The sequence below is a fragment of the Trachymyrmex cornetzi genome, unplaced genomic scaffold, assembly GCF_001594075.2.
Source record: "Trachymyrmex cornetzi isolate Tcor2-1 unplaced genomic scaffold, Tcor1.1 scaffold83, whole genome shotgun sequence".
NCBI lineage: Eukaryota > Metazoa > Arthropoda > Insecta > Hymenoptera > Formicidae > Trachymyrmex > Trachymyrmex cornetzi.
In genome coordinates this window covers 685,572-709,867 of record NW_017300169.1, presented here as the reverse complement: position 1 = coordinate 709,867, position 24,296 = coordinate 685,572, and the positions used below count along the sequence as shown (strand labels likewise).

Sequence of the window (24,296 nt, the reverse complement as noted above, 5' to 3'; positions counted from 1 at the left end):
TGAAGAATAGAAGGAGAGGTTGGACGGGAAACTAACTCGCCGCGTTGATGCCGCGCCCCGTGGCTGTTGCATGGACCAGCACCGAGTAATTTCACGGGGTTATTTCTGGAACGCGCGTCCTCTCATTCGGGAACGGAGAAACTTTATAATCGCTTGGTGCGTGCTATTTCGTTCTCCCTTTCTTCCGCATGTTCGCCACCGATGGTTCTTTGCGATCGCAATGCGATCCTTTCCGCAGAACACACGTCGTTCAATCCATACAGTATCTATGTATTTGCTCTCGATCCTCTCTATTATTAGTTATAGATAATTTACAGGTATTATCCGCAGCGAAAACTTTCCAGCTTATTATTATATTTAAGTTTTAATACATATGGAAAAATTAATGCTCGTTTCTACCAATATAGATTAACTTTAATCTCGGTTTAAGTTACTCTTTATCTTTTTCTAATTTTTAGAACTAAAAAAAATGAAGAATTAATTGAACTAAGATTAAAGTTAAAACTACATAGAAACGGGCATAAGTCATATTTGATAGGAGGATGTTAAAAAGCAGCTGATTCTGTCCAAGTGAGTGTAATAAAAGGAATATCGTTTTTTAAATAAATATATATTTTGATTTTCGCTTAAATAAATTGTATATAAGCGAAAAGAAACATCTCGAAAAATTAAACATGCGAACATCCAAATTTTCATGTTTTTGTTTAATTTGGAAGATGTTCCCTAAATATTCCTCTCACGAACTTTTGTAGTTTATCGTATCCAGGAGGTCAAAATCTACAAAAAATATTCTTTTTACTTATATTTTTTTAGGCAGAAATTGGTCCCTTTTTAACATTCTCCTTTGCAAAACAATAATATATTTTAACGTTTTACTACTTTTGTTTAAAATTTCAATTGCATTTAATTTTGCAAATATTGATTTTCCATCTTATTAATTCCTTATAAAACACTAATATTTAGAGTTCTATACGTGAATTCATTTTCCTGTCAAAAAAGCCATGAAGAACAACGATATATTGCAAATCTTTTTATTACTTTTGATTGTTTAAAACTGAACTTTTAATTTCATTTAATTTCGCAAGCATTAATGTTTTATTATTCTTTTATAAAATAACACAAATTTTTAGAGTTCCATGTGGATTTTTTTCCGCTAAAAAGCTATTAATCTCTCACTTTGAAAATTGAATTTTCAGTCTTGTTTATTCACTGTTTTTGTTGGATTTTCTATACAACGGTCGATTTAGCAATTGCAATTCATTAAAGGGTTAAAACAATCGTATTTTCTTCAACTTGTCTCCTATCTGTCGTTAAAAGATATCCTGTGGTTTCACGACGACCTGCATATCGACGGAAATTGCACGTGTGTCTTTTCCGAGGTCGTTCTTGGTCGTTCGAACGAACGAACTCTCCATTTTATTCCGTACGGGTAACAGAACCGACTTTATTTAAATCCGCTCGGGTTTTTCGCTTCGCCTCAGTCCAGATGTCGGCCGTCGCAATGAGATCCTAAATGAAGCCACAAATTGACTGTGCGAGAACGCTTAATTTCCGCGGCGCACCGCACCGGTATCGATTTCCAAGGCGTAACGCCGATCGCGCGTCAGCTTCAATCGACACCGACGAATCTCTTTCCGATAAACGGTGTTGGACCGATCAACGCTCTACAGACTGCGAAAATTCGCGGGTGACTTGGTCGCCCTTAAAGGCCCGCAATGAGACGTATGACGTTTATTGCCGCGTAAAAGGCGGTTCTAGCTATGAGCTATGAACGATAGCGTGTTTGCGAACCTCGGTCATAAAAGACGTTTATTATATCTGGACGTGCAATGGTTCCCGTGAAAGAAATTTGCTATTTATGAAACTATGTGATAATCTGATAGCTTAGCAACTTTGAAATCTATAACAGTTCTTTAACTCGCAATAAAAAAATCTTCGAGAATCTATAAATCAGAGGTACTAATGCTCACAATTTCGTGCTTAAATGTGAGGATTTTGTAGTCTTAAATCGTATCCTACACCTTAAAAATGTATCGGAAAATAAGAAAAAAAGGGAAAGCATTTATAATGAAAACAAGAATACTTTATAAAAGTTTTATGATTACCTTGTGACGCGATTCGATAATCTTATTTTGATGAGAAATCAACTGTGTATTTATATTTAACTTAATTAAGGCAACATGGTCGCCTTAATTAAGTTAAATATAAATCGGAATACCATTAAAATATAAAATACACGGTTTTTATGAGACATCCCGCAATATTACATGTACCACATAAATAGTTAAAATCTCGTATTATTTCATTATTTAATTTTGCTTTTGATATAAAGTGATATAAAATTAAATCAGCAATAAACAGTTGGATAGGTTATGATAGATTAGCATTAGCATGTTATACGTGTATGTATTAATAAATACATCTAATAATTGTTACCGTGCTTTTTATTAAATTTTATTTGATTACGCGATGGAATTGTAATACATTTATTGTGTCCTTTATTTATATATTTATTTGTATACATATTGAAAGAATTCTCAAGTATTGCTTTTGGTATCAATATAATAAATAACATTTAATTCTGGAAGGAAATACATAATAAAGAGGTTAAACTTGGGTTAAACGTACAGAGCTCAAATTCCATTAAATATATATTTAGGAAGAGAATCGAGAGAAAAACATCTATACCAGTTTTCCTCGATCATGTTTTACGGATATCAGTTTTTATTTATTATATCACAAAATGCAGAAATAACAAATATCTGTCGATCGTTATAATTTATATGTTATTTTATAAAAACATCAGTATTTTCGTTACAGTTTTGTTGTACTGCTTTCTCATTTTTCTTGTTTTTTCACTATTTATCTCCATAAATGTTGAATCAAAAATTTTATTTAATATTTATTTCGACACTAAAACGCCTAAATTAAAATCAATATATTATACCTTCATGATAATTTTAGTTATTTTCCCGAAAATTTTGCCTCTGTATAAAATGATTGGCAAATATTAATAAATATGCTATATAAATGTCAAACAATTAATATATCTTATAACTGATATAATAAAAGACAAAAATATATTAATAAATAACATCGAATTTTTTTTTATATGTTCGTGTATTTTTCTATGCACAATAAGTTAAATAATTGTAGTCCAGAATTAAATATTTATTAATTTTGATCTGTTCTAGCCCATCATAAAATAATGAATCTGACAGATATGTGTTTGTATTTGTCTGAATTATTCTATTATTCTAAATGTTAATGTATATACCATTTAGAATAATAGAATAATAATTTTTGTGCTTTTTCATACATATAGAAATTTATGTTGTAATTTTTATAGATTTATTACATTACATTAAAAAATTTAATTGTTACTCACCGTTGAAATTGTCGTAATGTATGTTGCATCTACGTTGATCTGTAAAATATAAAATTCAAATTACACTAATGATAAAAGTAATTGCTATTTAAAAAAATTATTACACAAAAAAGTTTTTTTTAAGTACTATTATAAGCATTTACAACAATATTTTTTCCTAATTCTTATGTTAATTATCTATTAATAAGTAAAGGATCCAAGTTCTATAAAAATAATAAATAACAAATTACCTTGTGATATTTCTGTCATCATCTGATGCCTCTCCTTGGCCTTCTCCTCTTTACAGATCCTTTTTGTTTGCACAACACAAGACACTCACGAAAGCACGATTAATTACGATCACACGCAGTAATAAAATACAACGATCGCGCGGTATTTTGCGCGACACTTCCGACATTTAATCGCACCGGACGCACGATTTATTACATTCCGATGGAAGAATAACGCGAAAGAATGTAGGAAAAAAGATGTGACTATTTTCTCTCCACATTTGCATCCGCAATCGAGATTTGATGTGCATACGTCATTCATTTTAAAATCTTACACAACTCACATTATGTTAAAAAATTAATTAATACTTCAGAAATCACATCCATAGAAAAGATTTCCGGATACTATTACTTTTAGATTTATCATAAAATAGAATCGATATAAGGACAATCATATTTATTGTTAACCGAGAAATATTTTACTCGTAAATAGAAAATTCTTAAATTTAAAATAAAATAATCTAATTAGAGATCGGTTTCGTACTAGATAATATGACGCTAGCATTGTGTGTTTTAATATCGGGTAAAGATTTATTCTAAACATCAGAATAAAACTTTAAATTTAAATTTATATGTAATTTTATATGTAATTTATTTACTCTCAAAACAATAAGTCAGTCTTATTTAATTCGAGGGAGGAAAATAGAATTTATTATCATATTGTAGTAATATTGTTTTATTTTTATACTGCGTAAGTTTGCGATAAGATATTAAGTGCTTCAAGAGAGAGAATAATTTTGTTTTGTTATCAGAAATCCTTTTCTCTCTCTCTCTCTCTCTCTCTCTCTCTCTCTCTCGAGGACAGTTAATTAGTTAATACTTCGCGCTCTTCCGTTAATTGAGGATTATGATATCCGACAATGCATGTTTCGTCATTTTCACATTCTCCACGTTTTCAATTAGGGTGAATGTTAGTCAAATTACACACGTATCGTCTCGAGTTCTGCTTCTAATGAGTTAATTGGAATATTCGCACTGTGAGTGACCGTCACGTTGCCTCTATACATCTACGAGTCGTTAAGCGCGAAAGTTAGCACAATCACGCGATCCGATAATCGCTACGGTGCTCATAGGAAACGACCGCTACTTGTCGCATTTACGTCTTGATAGGTAAAGACTTATGTAGATAAGTCGCAACACGCAAAACGTATTCATAACGCTATCACGACAGCCAATTAGAAGCGTCAATGGTACTATTGATCGCTTTTGATTGGCTGTCGCGATAAGTTACGAATGCGTTTTGCGCGTTGCAACTTATCTAAGGTTTGTTTTCTGTGGCTGAATTAGCGTACGCTTTCGAAACAAAGTGAGATAGGTATGTGTTTGATATTTGGCGAAAGCGAGGAAGAAAGTTCTAGTACGGGAATAAAAGACAAGCCTCTACATGGAAAGAACGATTTTGCTGAAGTATCTAAAAATTTAATCCCTTACTAGAACTTTCTTAAAATTTTCAGATCTATATATCTATAGCTATAGATCTGAAAATTTTGTTGGACTTTCAAAATAATTACATAGGAATTTCAAATATTCAAATGATCAATGCTGCAAAAAGTTTTGACGTTATAACAAACAGTTTGAGCGTTCTACATAATTATTTTGATGGTCCAACAAAATTATTTTCGGATATGTATAATCTAGCTAAATGTTTAGATATTTTAACAAAATCATCCTTTCTGTGTAGAATGCATTCTGTTTCACACACATGATGTGCGTGGTGTATTATTTTATTTATCGTTGTTATGTTCACCGAATGTTGAAGAAGAATAAAATGATACATCACATGCGCGAAACGAAATGCATTCCTGAGACTCTATTCTGTAACTCTTAACGCAAATTTCGTTATCATTATAACGCCGCTACGCAGCTTTTTTGCCATGGTGAAAGAGGTGCGCAGCAGCGTTATAATGACAACAAAATTTGCGTTAAAAGTTACAGAATAGGTCTGCTGGACGAGCCTCAATACGTCGTTACGTATTTCACTCCGCTGCGTGTCTGACCGAATCTAACCCCCGCGTGGGGTAACGCGCGACCTTTCGTCAAATAAACAACGCTGGCTGTACAATGTACAAAAATAACCGATTCGTCATCGTTACAAAATATTTTATATCGCGTTATGAAATAAACAAAACAAACGCGTGCTGAATATTCTGCCTTTATCTCGGCTAAATTTCGAACACCGAGCTAATAAAATGTAATATTTGTTTGAAGATTGGAATCTATTTTATTAAATTGAAAATATTTATGTGTGAATTAACTTACTTTATTATTATTATTATTATTGTTAATGTTTTATTGAATATACATATGACGTAACGAATGTTATTAAATTAAATTGATTCTCCGGAGCTTAATAAACGGTAGATCTATTGGATTTAATCAATTATAAATTTCTTTAGTAAAAATGTTGAACAATTCAATTTTTTTATGTTATATTTGCAAATTTGAATTATTCTTATTAAAATGTACATACAAAAGAGTACATACTGTACGCAAATAATAATTATTTATTTCAAATATTTCAAAAGTTCATATATCCGTAAATCTATCGTATCACAAGCATAAATTTATTCAAAATATATTTTAAATCTTAATAAGTTTTACATTTCAATCAAAATTATTAAATTAAAATAAATACTCGATTTGCTTATTATACAAACTTCTTCGATCAATTTTATAAAATATTCTTCAAAAGAATGAATTCTTATTTTGAGTACATATTAATGGATTTTTCTAAAATTTGTAATAAGTATATTTTATGAGATTGTCATTAAGAAAATATTCTTTGTTAAAGATAACTATTACTTAAAAGAAAGAAAGTAAATTGAATAATCTTTTAGCAATAGAATTTTTCTGTGTATACTTGTATAAGGTATCCATTTTTTTGTACGAGTTATATCATTTCTAGAAATTAATTAACATAAATTAAATATAGGTCTTATAGACTGTAGAGAAAATGTCACAAACTGTGTTACAAATTTAGTCGTTAACTCCGGAAGGTTAAATCGTGTCGCGTTGCTCAAAGAGTTCACTGGTTGGACTCATCTTCAGCAGAAACGTGACTATAAAGAAATAAAATGCGGTCCTTAGAAAATCCCGGATTTTCGAGAAATTCAGGAATTGAGAGAATTTTGGAATATAAAGCGCACAGAAATCAACGATCTGATAAAATTCTAGAACCGTATAGGATTCGAGGATTTGAATATTAGAGATTTCAGATTGCAACGACGTCGTTATTTAAATCGGTTTCGCATTCCGTTGAGCTTCAACTTTGTTCCATGCGACACGTTTATTTTCTCCTCCCTATATTCGAACAAAATCATAGCTTACCGTAACACACCGTCCGTCTTCGTAAAAGTTTCCGCTTTTCGGTCGCATATGCCGCGGCATTACCATGCGTCTTGCGCGTTCGGCGACATTATTAAATCGTGAATTCTTGTAGAGCTCGTGATATATATACATCTGCCACTTGGCTTGCCGTTACGTCACAACCTGACGACGAAAACCAGAGAAATTTATGCTCGACGCGAATTCGAGGCCGAAACTTTAGTCTCAGGGATTGTGCTGCTTTACATATCGATTCTTCGTATTAATATGGATCCGCGTTTTCTCACCCTCGTTCGTTTGCTATTCTGTTACAGAACGAAGCCGGCAGAGTGCGAGGGAGTGCCGTGCTCGCAAGAAGCTGAGGTATCAGTACCTGGAGGAGCTTGTGGCCGATCGAGAAAAGGCGGTGCTTGCTCTGCGGAAAGAACTCGAGATGGTGAGTCATATTCTTAACCCTCCTAATAAATGAACGAGCGAGAATGGAGAGTTCCTAGTAAAGAATCCAGGATTTTCTTCTTTAAAAATCAACGATCGTTTATTGCGACGAATAAGCTGCGTATTGCAGTAATAAGATAAATGATAAATGCTTGCGAATAAATTGCGGCTTATATTAATAAATTTTGTTAGACTTGAATATTCTACAATTGGCGAAGAAAATGTGAAAATATTACACTGTACTTTTTTTTTAAGCTTGAATGCAATTCTTCTTTAGCAGAAGTATTAAGAAAAATTAAGCGTTGTTCACTTTTATGTTTCAATATTTCAGTTTTTATAACTAACTTTCTTTCTTAAATATAAATATCGATTACTTCGATATTTTATCGAAATAAAAACTTAAAGTTGAAAGATAGAGAACGTTTCGATATTTATTCTGATATTTAGTTCGCGAAAAGTTCATGAATTTCAACAGTTTATAGTTTGAAAATTATTATGGCATATAATGTAAAATGTAAAAGCAATTTTTACATTTTACAAAGTACTGCAACACACTTTCTGAAGCATCTTGTATATTTATATAAATCACCATCTATAATTATAAGAGAAATCAAATATATTTAAAATTTTATTTATATCAATTTTTGATTATACTCTACATCATTAATCGAATAAAATAGAAACAAAATCTATTATACATTTGAAACAACTGTTTTTTTATTGAGAAAAAAGTATGTGCTTCAAAGTTCTTTGAATTAGTTGTATCTTGAACATAAAGCAAAGCAAATTCTTCGGAAGCTGGAGAACCTCGAAACTTTTTCTTTTCCATCGCCTTTCTCATCGTCTTCCTTATCGTCTTCCTTAAACCTTCCTTCGAAGTGCAAACTAAGTTACTCGCAAAAGTGTAAAGTTCTGGCGGAATACAAAGGTTCGCTCTTTAGCAATACTGCTTTGTTTTGTCTTGTCGCAGAAAAGCACTCGTATTTGTTAGAATTATTTGAGTACTTCACGCGGGTTCGTACGACAGTTTATTTATTTTTGTGAGCTTCTATAGTAGGAAATATTTCGCACAAATAATTTCTATCATTTATATAAAAATTAGTGTTCTCTTTATTCGATTACGACTCATACGTGAAAAAATAATGTTATATTAACATCATTAGCCAACAACAATCTGATTGAAAATAATCTTGTTAATTTAATCACAGTTAATATAAATCACAAATAATATTTTATTAAAACAAGAGCATAGTGTATTAATTTTATTAATACTATCATTGAATCTACAACATTATTTTCAATTAAACTGTTGTCAGTTAATACATTATTTTTTCGTGTAGCAATAAATCTGAATGGAGTTCAACGATAGAATAATAGAGAACAAGAGTCTACTTATAAAAAATCTTGAAATAAAGAATTATTTGTTTATTGATTGGTCGTATTCGTTGTCCTTATCTTATTCGCCGTACGGAAATGCTTGTTAAAATTTTTTGTGTCGAAAAGATTATTCATCTATCGATTCTACCGTCGAGTACTGCGAGCATAAGGAGCAGTTGAAAAATCCCGACAAGTCCTGTGTTCTTGCATATCCATGAGGCCATTCCCAAATCCTTCTGATTCCGCCGAAGATCTCCAGCATGACGGTTTAGTATGAACAAGATCATATCGGAGAGACGGAACTTACGTACTTTACACACCATCATTTGTTTTTCTGCAGTATCGTCAGTGGACTCAGGAATTGGACGCCGGACAAGTCCCCGAAGGACTTCAGGCGATGCTGGAGGAATTCGGCTCGCTGAAACGGGAACAGTCCAGCAGCAACTAAACGGCCAAGGAGACGAGGAATAAGGAAGTCACGTGGATTGAGCCGTTCCATTTATCTTGTTCCTCCGATCGAAACTCCCCCTCGTAGTTGAGCTTTCTTTCCGTCTTCTCTTATCTCTCTTTCTTTTTTACTGTTCTTCGAGGCAATAGGGAATAATTGGTTGGCGAATCTGAAATTTTCTCTTTTACTTCGAGTACTTCTATACCGTGATTGATCCATTGAATGAACCGCGAAAAGTGGATCTTCCGGCCTTTTTGAAAAATATGTTTTTTATGCGAAATAGTAAAATTCCTCCTTCCTGTTGTTTTTCCTCCTAATTCTCTCGCCGAACGGCGGAATCGTTAGCCCTGATTATCTCGTTACCTCATCGTGTTACCTTTTTTTATACGTACATTTTGTTATCGCGACTCGTTACGTTGACACATATTTTTTATTCTCGTTGATTAAGGACATCGGTCGGTTGTCTACGGCCTCATGTTTAGAATGTACCTCCCTCGCATGATCGTTGCGGTGTAAGAAAGTAATTATAGATATATTACTGTTAACGCCTCGAAGGAGAATAAACGGTCGTTGTATATCAAAGTATATCTATATATTCAGTATTGTCTGTTTAGGGCGTCGTTGCGAGATTTCCTCGTTGACCGTTTACCGATTCGTTTGAACTTTATCGACACGCAGTATTTCTTGTACTGCAGAGAATTCATCGTTTTGTACAAATTACGCCATTACAAAAGTTGATTCATATATGTGTACGGAAGAGTCTGATAGTCGAATAAACCAATATTTTTCGATGAAACAAGAGTCTGCTTGACGTTCACCATTTCTTGCTTTCCTGACTTTCCTATGTGTGTATGAGAATCATATATCATAATTCTCTGAATATTTTTAAATTACTTTAAAAACATTCGCGTCCACATTAAAAGAATGATTTTGCTAAAGTATCTAAAAATTTAGTTACCCACAGATCTGGAAATAATTTTATTTACACTATCAAAATAATTATGTACACACAGAAAAATACTGTACGTAAATAATAATTATTTATTTCAAATATTTTAAAAGAATTCATATATCCATTATATAATCTATTGTAAGTTCATTACAAGTATCACATTTATTGAAAATATATTATATTTTGAATCTCAATAAGTTTATTACTTCGATTATTAAATTGAAATTAAAACAAATTCGATTTGCTTTTTATATAAAGTTGCTGCTTCAATCAATTTTAGTAATATTTTTTAAATAATATTCTTTAAAAGAAAATTAATTCCTGTAAGATTTAATATTGTTCGAAAATAAATTCTTGCTTTGAATACATAATGAGTTTTCCTAAAATTTGTAATGTGTGTGTGTGTGTAAGTATATCCTAAGATAATTTTTAAGAAAATATTTTTCTTATTAAAAAGATCCGTTACTTAAAAGAAATAAGTAAATTGAATTATATCTTTTCTTAGCAATAGAATGATATTTTTCCGTAGAATACTCAAACAAGTTGCTAGAATATCAAACCTTTTTTGCAACATTGTTCATTATACTTGAATTTCCCACATAATTATTTTGATGGTCAAAATTATTTTCAGATCTGTTATTTACCTAAATTTTTAGATAACATTCTGCAAAATTGTTCTTTTGGTGCAAGTCAACACACTTCCGCCGGCGTTATTTCGAAATCGCATTGTGGACACTGCGATGTCGCGGTTTTGCGTAACGGGAATTTGCATATTTTGACGTGGGTTATATCGGGCCATGAAATCTCTCCGCTCCCGTTTACGTAGATTGCGATACGTCCACGGACGATATCATCTCCCGTGTTCGTTCGACGGTACGTTAAAAAGAAGGAAAAATTGATGAATCCAATATCGCCGTTATCACGATTACATTCGGAAATTTAAAACGAATTTTGTTACGTAATTTGGCTTGAAGCTTTTAATCAACTCGAGCAATAACGAGCGAACTTAATGTCGTATAGTATGAAGTAATAATTGTAACGATAACGATGTTATAAACGTTGATATCGATTAAACTGAACAAATAAGAGTATTATCCTTATACGGAGTACATGGATTGATTTAATGATATTTTCTATTTTTTTGATCCCTGGACGAATTACTGCTCGCTTTTACTCACTTAGTAGCTTAATGGACGATAAGTGTGTCAGATCAGATTATTCAGATATTTAGCTTTGTGACATTTTGTTATTATTGGAAATGTTTTGTAGTGATTTTTGCACGAATTCCGTTTTTTTTTTTTTATAAAGCTGCTATTGATACGAACGAAGTGGCAGCTAAAGTGAAAATGCGAGGATTAAATTCGTATACGCAGCTCGGATAAAATTTTTAGCCAAATATCACGTCGCCCATAAATCACCGTCTCGCCACAATGCACGCGAAATCAGACTTTACTTTCCTATTAAGAAAGAAATATCGATTTCCCTACGTTTCTCACGCGTGGAAAATCTTGCCAGCATATAAAGCGGAAGTAGAAAAAATAGAAGAGGGAAATTCATCATTTTTCTCGCCATGGGCATGGTTGCAATAAATCAGCGTGTTAGGCGGAGTGTAAAGTTGAAATATTGCTCCGTAAATATCAAATTGTACTAAAGTACCGAGCAAAGAACCGAGTACTTCGTATTATTATTAAGCTTGCTACATAGTAGGTACATAATGTACTTCCTGATACGATGGCCTTGGTTGTGACGGTGTCCGGAAATGATATATTTTACACGTTGTGTCCGAGTACAAAATAACTGTCTTCTGAATGAAAGATTACATTATATGAGTTTGATAAATTATATCTGCTAATGCTAATAGTACTCATTAAAATTTTAGTAAAAGGTATGACATTTACAGATTTTTTAATCGTTCTTTGTGATTAAACTGTGACTGTTACCTTTCCGTCGATCTTGTGGATTTTTGCACCTTCCACCTTTAGCAACTTGGGTCTTTGAGAAAAAATTTTGTATACTTACGAAATCTTTAAAAACGAGATTTTACTATCGTAGAAGTTAGACTGTATTTTACTTATTTTTTATGGATTATTTATCTATCAGAATTTAAAATAAAGAAAAATATCGACTGTGCTTTTAAGTCAAATTTGGCCGATAAAAGATTAAATACACTTACTGAGAAAAACGTCTAGTTGAAAATGAACGAATCAGAAAATTCTGAGTATCAGTTAGAATTTTCGTTATCTCATTTAAAATTATAATAAATTTAACCGGAAAATTCTGATTTGTTCGTTTTTAATTAGAATTCCATGTTATGCAATCACTCTTTTTCCAGTACGCATTTGTACATTTTCTTCATATCACTTCACGTTACTCTATAAAGAGTTAAAACGACATAAATAACTTTTCTGCGTCGGACACATAATTGCCTAGCATTTTCCGCGTTGTTCTCGACGAATCTTGTGCAAAGCACATTCCTCGTAGATGTTTTGCGAGGAGTATTAGCGGCATAAATCGTAAAAAGCTAACGTCGTGCCCATGTATAATACATATACATGCCCATCTTTTGCACCGGCAGTTAACGATATACACAATTCCGTGCGTCATAAACCGTGCACATTCAATTTCGCGTTACCACGGAAAACGCAATTCTTGCTGGATGGACGGACGGACGAACGTGTCGGGCGCAGAGTTCATAAAGTGTAACATTGTGGTGTGAAAAAATAGCGGCTACATTTAGGGACGCGGAAATAAGGAGAAAAAATATGGCTATTCAGCGGAGCGAGGAAATACTTGCGGCCCCCGCTCTTTCGACCTCGCAGGATTCTCTTGCCACTTGCTGGAATTTATTCTGATAGCTCGAAAACGTTTTCGGTCAGTACCTACCTCCCCTTGTAACGTAATAATGAACCGCGAGATGTACTTTGCGTTTTCAGAATATTCTAGACAATTCGCAACTTCAATCTGGATTCTCTGATTAATTTAGAGAATTAATTAAAAATTTCTACCAGTTGAAAATATCGGGCCATGAATTAGCTTTTAAAAGCTGGGAAAAGGATTTACTATCTAGAAAAACTTGGAAAACTTGAAATTTTTGAAGTAGTTTTTTTACTCTTGAAAAGCAAGGATTTTTATAGAATTTTAACGAAATTCAGAGCAATTTTTGAAATTTTACTTTTAAATTTTTACGTTTCAGGAAACATTGTTTCTTTGATCGCTTTTTTGATAATACAAAATATTGACAATCAATAATAAGTATATAATAAGTATATTCTTGCTGTGTCTCGCGAATTTTTATAAAAAAAACAAGATGACAGTAGAAGACAATACTCAACAGAATTCACCGATATTATACGTATATATACTGCAGCTTTCTTATATTATGCGGCAGCTTTCTTATTCGCGGCAGTTGTAGAAAATGATAAATATAAATATCTCGTAGAATTCTATTAACCTTCAATATGTAGTTTACTTGCGTTGCTTGTACTGCAATTTATTTCAAAGTTAAATTAAAAAATTTTTTAGTCTTACCTGAAATTTTGAACAAAAGGACCTGGGAAATCCAAAAATTATCAGGGAACTTTTTTACAATATTTCAGTAAATACCCTATAGAATTTTTAGAGAATTAAGCTTTAGATAGATTTGTTATGTTTCTTCAAAAAAACTGTTAATTTCCAGTTTTATATTTGAATAGGGTTTTAACGTCTAGTTATAACAATATGTAACACTAAATCTTTATGATATGTAATAAATTCCTTCGATGTTTTCAAGAAAGGATTGATTCTAAATTCGTGATAAATTCTTAAATTTGAGAAGTGATGATATTGTCAATTCATCAATCTATGGATTGGTTTGTCTTATTAAAGAGATTGCGATGGACGTATAGTCGATAAAGCGGAAAAGAGAAGAATAAGTAAACGGAAGCTATTTTCCGAGGTGAGCGACGCGCAAAGCCCGAGAACGTGAGCTGAGAAACGAGAAGAAACTCCATCTCCGTCTCTCTTATCCTCCCTTCTTTCCATTTTTTCTTTATTTGCTCAACGAAATGTGCCTTCGAAGAGATGATACACGCGGATATTATCGCGCCGCTGCGGTTATTTTAAACATTATTACGCATAAGCAGATCACGACATCCAATCTATGTTCTTATAATGTTCTATTCTTTCACGAAGATATTGTAAACAACGCAGTATTCGAGTCGCATATATAAGACACCCAGTTTTTATATTGAAAAATAAAGACTACTCTCGTAACAGAAGTTATGACAATTTGAAAGATAAAAATAATCCGTTTCTACACTGAGAAACCCATTTAGTTAAATCAATCAAGGATTTGTTTGCCCATATCCAAACAAGAAATTAATTGATTCAATAAAATAATTTAGTTGAAGCAAAGCATTTGGTTATTGTAACATTTTACTTGTTTCTGATAAACATTCACATCTAATAAAGTTGTTTACAATAATCAAATGTTTGGCTTCAACTAAATTATTTTGTTGCATCAACCAAGGATTTGTTTGCCCAAATAAGAAATTAATTGATTCAACTAAATGGGTTTCTCAGTTTACAATACCTTATTTGAAAAATATCAAGGCAATTGTTGCAACTTGCATAATAGCATGTCTTTATATGTAATATAGAAAAAAAGAGAGAAGAGAAGAAAGACCGAGGATGTCCGGTAAAGATTATCAACACTTAAAGGTATAAGAGAGATTCCTGTGAGATTATTTTAAAACGAAAATCCTAATACTAAATATCGAGGCTATAATAATAGTTTTTAAATTATAAGCATTTAAAGTTATCGAATCATACCGCCTAAAGTTTGCGCGTTCAGGTATGATATAATGCAAAATGTTAACCACACCTGAACGTGCAAACTTATATAGGCGATATGATTCGCTAACTTTAAATACTTATAATTCAAAAACTATTATACCTTCGACATTTTGGTATAATGAACTTAGGAATCCCTTAAGCGTTATTATAGTGTATACCGGATACAATGTATATACGATACGATTATATATGGAAAGAATAGTTTTGCTGAAGGGGTACCTAAAAATTTAGCTAGATACAAATTTGAAAATAATTATTTGAACCATCAAAATAATTATGTAGGTTCAAATTGGTTGTTAAAACTTTGTGCAGTATTGTCACCAACGTTTAAGTGTTCAACATATAATTATTTTGATGGTTCAATACAGTTATTCTAAAATCTATACATAGTTGAACTTTTAGATATTTCAGCAAAACCGTATTTTCCGTGTAGCGGAAAGAACGATTTTGCTAAAAAAAAGTATCTAAATATTTAACTAAATATACATCTAAAAATAATTTTGTTGGATCATCAAAATAATTATGTACAACTGCTAAAATGTCAAAACTTTTTGCAGCATTGCTCATCCTACGTAATTATTTTCATGGTCCAACAAAACTATTTTCAGATTAAGCTAAATTTGTATTTGATATTTTAGCAAAATTATCTTTCCATGTAAGTATTATACAGAGTATCTACATTATTGTAAGCAAATTTGAACCGAAAATTTGAAATAGGCCATTTCACGATGCTGAAGAGATCGAGATGTGTTCCGCATGCATCTATCTTCGTATACCGTGAAAAATTGACACTTCCTACATATATCAATGTGTCAATCGTGTCGCGAAAGATATATCTCTAGGAATTTATTTTTTTCAAATGTTGTCGAGGATAAACTTTTTTTTAGTAGTAAATAAACGGAATTGTATACATTCGACGCGCTGCTGCCCCTGCTAACGTTTCCCATGGTGCGTCCCATGCATGCTGTTCAAAGATATATCGCATATAAAAGTCTACAATAAAAGTACGCGCGTGATTATTTATAGAATATGCGGTATAAATTATGTATGAAATTATGTTAGGCTTACGAAGAAATTTTGGTTTCTCTTTTATGTATGAAGCTTTTATTATGAGGGACCCTTCTTTCTTCGAGTTATTAAGAAAATGAAGTAGCGACGTATACGAATATGCAATCACGTATGATCTCTCATCTTTTGAATAGCAAAGATCGTGTTGAATATTTAAATAGATTATATATCGTCGAATCCGCAAGCTTATTTTCAAATTCAAGTCAATTTTTAATATACAGAAATTTAATATGAAGCATGCATTTATTTAATTTGATCGCTTTAATAATGAAGATTTGTTATCTTGAAAAATTAAATTACTTGAAATTATTCATAAAATTTATTTTATAAACTGAAATACTGGCATTTCTTTCTTTCTCTACCTATGATTTAATTAATTAAATGTTGGCAAAAGTTCGTGGAGTCACCATTAGATGATACTAGAATTTATTTATTTATAATTTATAATTTTTTATTATAAATTTATTATAAAGTTTTTTGTTATTATAATGTTGGATGTTTTGCATCACATACTAGCTATATTCTATGGTTATCAAATTTAATTATGAAGCTTGATAAAGTACATATTCGCTATTATTTGATATTTATAATCAGAAGAAGAATGACGTAAAAGCCATGGAGATTATATGATACTTATGATAAATCTGTTAAGAAGTTGAAAAGTACAGGACTCTTAATATTCAAATTAGGAAAAGTGATGTAAAAGGCTGATAAGAGCCAAAAATTTTTTTTAAGAAGTCAATCGTCTGACATAAGTATAATTGATAAAAATACAAAGTATTTAAAAAAGCCGAAAATAATCATTATATATCTGAAGAGGACCTAAATATAAGGTTGAAACATGTAATGTTCGTATTGTGGTTTGTAGCGCTTGACATTCTTATTTTTGGCTTTTTTAAATACTTTGTATTTTTATCAATTATACTTATGTCAGACGATTAAGACTTCTTAAAAAAAATTTTTTTACTCTTATCAGCCTTTTACATCACTTTTCCTAATAAATCTGTTATTTCTAAAAGTTTGTAAGTGGTTTCAATAATATTTAAGACGGTTTTCTCTGATGATATTAATTTTAATAAAAATCAGAAGCGTCTGTTAAATATTAAAGTATCTGCTAATAAATTTGATAGTCAAGAAATATAATTGGTATGATGCAGGACATCCAACATTATAATAACAATAACTAAACAATTTTACAATAAATTCTAGTGTAACATCTAACGATAACGTTACTCTCATAAACTTTCGCAAATATATAGATGTATTATCTCGGTAAAAAGTCTCTAACGAGCAGAGTTGAATTACATACATCGATCTATCTTTTGTTTCCAATTCTTGAGAGATGGATTGAGAGATGGAATGTGTATTTTCTTTCATAAGATGACTACTTTATGAATCATTACTACAGATAAGAACGAGATGAGGTCGAAGGTACTTGTATTGGTTGCGTTACAATATAATATTCACGAGGTCATCTTTGGATGAGTTGGTCTCTTCATTTTATTGCTCCGTGATAAACAGCGGTTATGTACATTGCGAGACGAAAGTTCTTGGCAGGACCGAGCAATCAAGGTTTACGATTGACCGAATCGTAAACCTACTCTCACCGCGACGAGATACGATTCCTTGATCGTATAAGCCGAATTCCGAGCTAGTGTTGGCCAAATTCTGTACAAATGCGGCATTAATTCCTCCGAGCGAACAGGTTTGCCAGTATCTCGCGATGCCACCTCGAGGCATTGCAGGAATTCAGGACTCATATTTGTATCGCTCCAAGTCCGAAATTTCGGAGAGATATAACTTGATCCACTTAAGGAAGAGACCGGGTGATCCTTAGTTCACCTTAGGCGCTTTCTGTGCGCTTTAACTATTTCGAACAGAGCGTATTGGTTAACCAGTGAAACTATTGTACAGTAACGAATCGCGTGTCTATATAATTCCGTTAATAAGTCTGCATTTTCAACAAGGCAGAATTTAACGAAAAAGTATGTAAGTTATTTGTTTGAGTTTTTTCAAGCACAAATATTTTGAGAGATACTTACTCGTACGCTGTTAGAAATTTAAATTCGTAATGAATTTAAGTAATATGTAACTGAAACTTATTAAGTAACTGCAAAGTAATGAATAGTTTAACTGAAAACTAAGTTCTAGTAAATCTTAAATGTAATGAATGTACGCAAATTAATATACTTTAAATTTCATGCAAATTCACATTAAATTTCACAAAATTTTATGAAAAGTGCAAATCTCATATGTACACAAATTAATATACTTTTCAGTTACGAATATCATTATATTTAGTATAATGTAATTAAATTTAATGTAATGTCATAAATTAAATTCAACTTGTGTAACTTGAAAGTACATTAAATTTCACGATATTTTTAACAATGTATGAAGTAGGATTAAAGTAATTCTAATAACTTAGCATTATTTATCTGTTATAATTATTCAGATAACTCTTTATTTCGATTTTAATCATTCATTTTTATATGATATTTATATTTAAATCATTTATATTTATATATTTAAATATAGTAATTATTCATTGTTCATCTTTCAGAAAATTATTTGTGTTACTTGAATAATAGAATTTTATATCTGAATTATATATAATGCAAAATATTATTCGGATTTTTGATGATAGTTTTTTAATATAATTATTTTTTACCGTCAGTTGAAACAAAATGATATGTATTAAACTATTTACTATATTGTATATAGAATAAAACTTTAATGCGAGTGTGTGCCACCGCAAGCTTATTTCTGTTAAGAGTAATGGTTCGAGCATGCAAGTAAAATAATGCATCGGTGTTTTCTTTTACTTCCTCTGTCTCGCTTTCTCTCTCTGTACACAGGGGATGTGGCTAGAGAATTTTCTTAACTTTAAGACCTCTTTTTACTCCGCGCCTCGTGTTCACTTTGCGGAGCACTCAGGAATATCGTTTGCGAACTTTTTGCAAATCCAACAAATTCCGGGAAACGCGAGCGGTCCAAGTGAGTAACGCCATCAGGCGTTTCTTAAAACGGCCGCGAGGTATAACTCGACGGTTTCATATTATACGTTCCCGGGCCCCGTATTAAGGGATGAAATTTATAGGTCGAGTTTCCACAGTAAACTTAGCCGATATCTCGTCGGGAGGCGAAACAAAGAGTGGGTTCTCTCTCACAGGTTGGCACCCGCTACCTACGGAGACCATCTCGGCAGTGGCCTCCTCATTTACGCTACCTTTCGCAACGCTCCTTTACTCGTGACTAGTTTCCCTCTCCTTTTTATTTTTCCCTCTATCCCCATTCGTGTCTTCTCCCTGTTTCTGCGGTGGAATGTCAGCTAAACGACGGCAAGAAGAAGCTGAAAGCTGTCGAGGTAATAGGAACGGCTGCGAGGTGAACGACGAAGAAGTGTTGAGTGGCGAAATGAGGGGTTGAGATGGGGTGCAAGAGGGTGGGTCGTAAAGGTGCGAGGTAGACATTGGAAAGCAGGGAAAAAGTAGTTGCTTCCGAGACATGGTCCGTGGAGGTACGCGAAGAAACCGGTCGTCCATTCAGCTCCGCAGTCCGACGATGGAAAGAAGCTTAAATGGTTTTTCCATGGCCCGAATCCGGGTCTAAACGTGTCGAAACTTTTTAACGAGCTCGTTAGGGTTCCAGAAATGACCGGGAAATTAATTATCCTTGAAAAGCTTTCCACTCATCTACGGATATACGTAGATGCTTCCATTCTCTTTTTCCAACTTGCTCATCGTTCTTGCTCAATGACCGCGAATTCACACGTGAATTCGGTCAATGATCAGTGATGAGTTTTTTGTTTCCTACTGAAGAACGTAAATTAATCCTCTTTAGAGTATGGTATGAGAAAATTAAATTCGTTTAAGACTACATGGAAAGAAAATGAATAGTAAAAAAATTTAGCTAGCTTTCAATAAAGAATAGAAATATTTGAAATAGCAAATAACTGTATCTATCAGAAAATCGTACGTTTCGGTTTTATTCAAGTTATCTTTAGCTGTTTATATGTTCAGTAAATGTTATTTATATGTTCCCAATACTCATCAGGTAAAACATCTTTTACAACTTCTAATAATTAATAAATCTCACTCTCTCTTTCTCTCTCTCTCTCGTTCTCTTTTTTCTCTCTTTCTTACTAGTTGATATATTGAGTGAACTAGTGAGACAGACGCTTCTGAATTATTGAAAGTAGAAGATATTTCACCCGATAGATATTGAGAACGTATATAAATATAAAAACAGTATTGTTACATATCGCTGAAAATGGCTTGAATGACGACGAAATTGGCTTGAATGACGTACGATTTTCTGATAGATACAATTATGAAGCAAATATATTCTTTACTGAAATATTTTGCGTACTAATTACCACATATTACTGAGAATAATACGTGGTAATTAGTACGCAAAATAACCGACTGTTCTTTATTGAATAAATTATTGATAATATTAATATTACTGATTTTTTTATATCTTTGTGCAGTATACAGGATTTATAAAAACAATATATTTTTTACTGAATAACATTTTAGATGATTATCAGATGAAATTTGATATTTTGCGTACTAATTACCACATATTACTGAGAATAATACGTGGTAATTAGTACGCAAAATAACCGACTGTTCTTTATTGAATAAATTATTGATAATATTAATATTACTGATTTTTTTATATCTTTGTGCAGTATACAGGATTTATAAAAACAATATATTTTTTACTGAATAACATTTTAGATGATTATCAGATAAAATTTGATGTTTGCTGGTTATAATCAGTGCCTTGATCTGATTTATTTTGATATATGATTTTTATCACTCTTTTGGTTGCAATTTAAAATTTTCTCAAAATATCGTAATCCGATAACGTCATAAGATCATCAGTAATGCAAACTGCAAATTTTTAATGCTACTTACTGAGATGTGGGGAAAGGACCGAAATAAATGACGACTAGGTCGCTTTTGCAACGACGGCATCCGATTTGCCGTGGATTTATTTTAGATACCAGTAACTTTCGAAACCTTATAGGATATTAGTTGCGAGACACGCATTTCGTCGATCCCATTCCATTCGCATGAGAATAATCGTTAAATCGGCCGATCGGGATTCTGCGCAAGGGATCGACCAGATTAACTCTCTCGATTGTATCGTATTGCCTTTACGCAATAATAGAAATTAATACAATTCGAAATTTTCATATCCTTTGTAAATCGTAATATTACCCGGTAAAAACATATGTATAATGAAATTTTTATTCTTTATTCCAGATAAAAACGTAACTTGCAAATATGTTTCTGACACGTTTTTGTCTCTTTTTAAACGATTTTTTTAAACGATTCGCGTTGAAATAGAATTTGCCACGCAATGGAGAATTAACGACCGTATCGTCGTGGCACAAGGGAAATCGATGCGCTTATTCGAGGCTCCGATGTAATCACCAAGCTCTCTGCTATGATGAAATTTTGGTGCAAAACAGTTTATGCGAGAGCATAGCCGCATCGAGATAAAAATATCATGCAATTCATCGGAATCGCATGCGACGGTGTGGTATATAATTACGGTATAGAATTAAAAAAAATTTCATTGTTCAATTCGCGACATGCGCCGGCGTATATGTACGTATACGACGTCAACTTCGATCGTGCAAAATCGTAGGAAAGGCTTATATTTTATCAAGCAACCGTTATCCATCGACTTGGTCGACATCGCTAGAGAGTTGCTTCGCGATTAGCCCCGTTCGTAGCTCCCCGATGATCACGATTGGTCAAGCCTACCATCTGGAATCGTGGTCGCCGGTCGGCGAGATTATAAGAGGCCAGATTTGAAAAAAAAAAAAAAAACAATATATCGCGAGAGTTACAATCGAGACACATGAATTTTTAGCTACCCATCGACACGACTCCGTGTCTAGATTAAAAAGGATCGAGGACACTCGGTGACCTGGTTCTCCGATCCAACATGGCCGGCTTGACGTGCTGGAGGAATAATATGTTTTTTCGACTTCAGGTACCATATGTACAAGTTGTCATTCATACGGATATTGCACGCACACACGCACACACGTACGCAAAGCACGTGTCTCTCTCGTTCACGGTTTTACATTCTCAACAATCGTCCACTCGTACTCGAATAAATCGACAGTTTCGTCGTAAGTAATCGGTCGTGATGTATACATAGCATAAATTATTGACTAGGACAGTTTTTGGTTCCGGCTTCGACGAGGAAATCGCTGAGTACAAATTTTAACATCGAGTATGCCCGTGGCTAAATTGTTTAAACGTTTATACAAACGCGTTGGTCTTCGTATCGCAGTGATAAGGTGCTTGTTTCCGCTTCGTTATCGTGCTAATTTTCGAATATTTCGCCCTTCGCTTTTAGTCATTTCCCAGCTGCATTAACAGCTTGACTAACAGCCAATTTTGACCCTTTTACCAACGAAGCACGCGAGGCATGCTTTCTCATTTGACTATCGCATGACGAGTGTACGTATCAGTACCGCAACGCTGTAATTGGATATCATAGTGGGTTTCAATCGTTTTACTAAATTGTATTCCGCTGTTTGTTAAAATTTATCCAAAGTTTAAATTCCAACCATACGGAGCATTGTACTTTGAAGTAAATAAATCATAAATTAAATAATTGAAATGACCGAATGAGTTACGATACAAGAACACTAATTTGAATTATCATATAAAGCTTGTAGTGGCGTTGGTGTTATCGAGCGCACTTAGCGTAATTCTGCATATATTTCATCATACATTTGATTTTGCTTCTAGGGTAAGTAATTAAATTGTACAATGGCTTGCCAATATCTCGTTCCAGTAATCAATAGCACTACAATAGCACTACTCGTGGTAGTTTCAAATTAATGGGCTATCGCTTCATTAATACACGTTATAACATTATTATTGCTCATTATCGGTTAGATTGGACACGGTTAATAAATATGAGAATCTTTCGAAATATGAAGCAAGTCGAGAGTGAATTAAAATTAAATTTTTTAATTAAATTCTAAAATCTTTACATTAAAACACAGAAGCAATTAAGAATAATTAGTCAATCTTTTTATTTTGAGAAACATCAAGCTAGCGTTATTAAAATATTGATTAACGAGAATTATTATAATAAATATTATTCCGATGATAATAATACGTAATACGAGATCGTGTATGATATGTAACACAGATTATACACACATATTACATACAGATACACGAATTATAATGTATAAATTCGTACACGTGTGCACTCAGAGAAAGACGTAATAGTAACAATTACAAAGATGACATCCATACAAATTTTATATATAAAATTAATGTACATATATATCATTGAATAAACTATTTTATAGTTACAGCAACTATAAAATAATTTATTTAACTATATGTGTGTACATTAATTCTATATATTGTTCTCTTATTTCAAAAGTGACACTATTAAAAAAATATGATTTTTTAGTTATTACTTTGAAGGAATTAGGTAAAGATTACTCTATCAATCGTCAAAGTAAATTAACTTAATTTCACAATCTGTCTGTCAAATATAGCACTTATGTCATTCTTAAAGTTTTTGAAGATATTATAATATCTTTTATAAGAGTGACACATTTTGAATTGTGTCGTTTTTAAATAAAAATGAGCGTTTTCTGCAGAGAATATTTAGAGTTAAGGCAGTTTTGGTAATCAAAGTTTGAAGAAGAAATTATTTTATTTTGAAACTAGATCAAGGTAAATATAAATTTTTGGTAATATTTGGAGTTACGTCACTTTTCAATTATTTTTAGAATTTACAATTTTTTAGGATATTACAACTCAAAGAGGTTAATTTTTAAAGATTGTAACACAAAAGTAACCAAAGTAAATATTGGATCATGTTTTTAAGAATATATTCTTTTGCCGATATTATTATTTGATTAATCAATAATTTTCTTTGAAAAATACTTTTTTGCTTTTCTGTGAAACTTAATTTTTTAAGTTGTATTACTTTTGGAACAAGGGAATGACATAAAACTTGTATAATTATTATTTTGTCATTACTATGTTTCTTTGTGAAGCAGATCAAGCGATAAAAGAGCTAAAAGACGGAAGTAAAACTTGCAAGTCGGATCTTATTTTATCTCTAGAAATAACTTAGCGATGCGACTGCTCATTGTTAGTCTAACTACAATTTTTATTCACGACGCTGTGCCCTTAG

At 32.3% G+C, this 24,296-nt stretch overlaps 1 protein-coding gene across 2 annotated transcripts in view; it reads left to right on the top strand.

Moving 5' to 3' along the window:
- The window catches only part of REPTOR-BP (REPTOR-binding partner), a 37,181-nt gene extending 27,411 nt beyond the window's left edge, over positions 1-9,770 (top strand). For both annotated transcript variants that reach the window (XM_018519279.1, XM_018519280.1), the window contains exons 3-4: positions 7,296-7,417; positions 9,134-9,770. In XM_018519279.1, coding sequence (XP_018374781.1) covers positions 7,296-7,417; positions 9,134-9,241 — 230 coding nt within the window. In that variant the 3' untranslated portion in view covers positions 9,242-9,770. The remainder of the gene's footprint in view (positions 1-7,295; positions 7,418-9,133) is intronic.
- Positions 9,771-24,296: the final 14,526 nt, after the last annotated feature.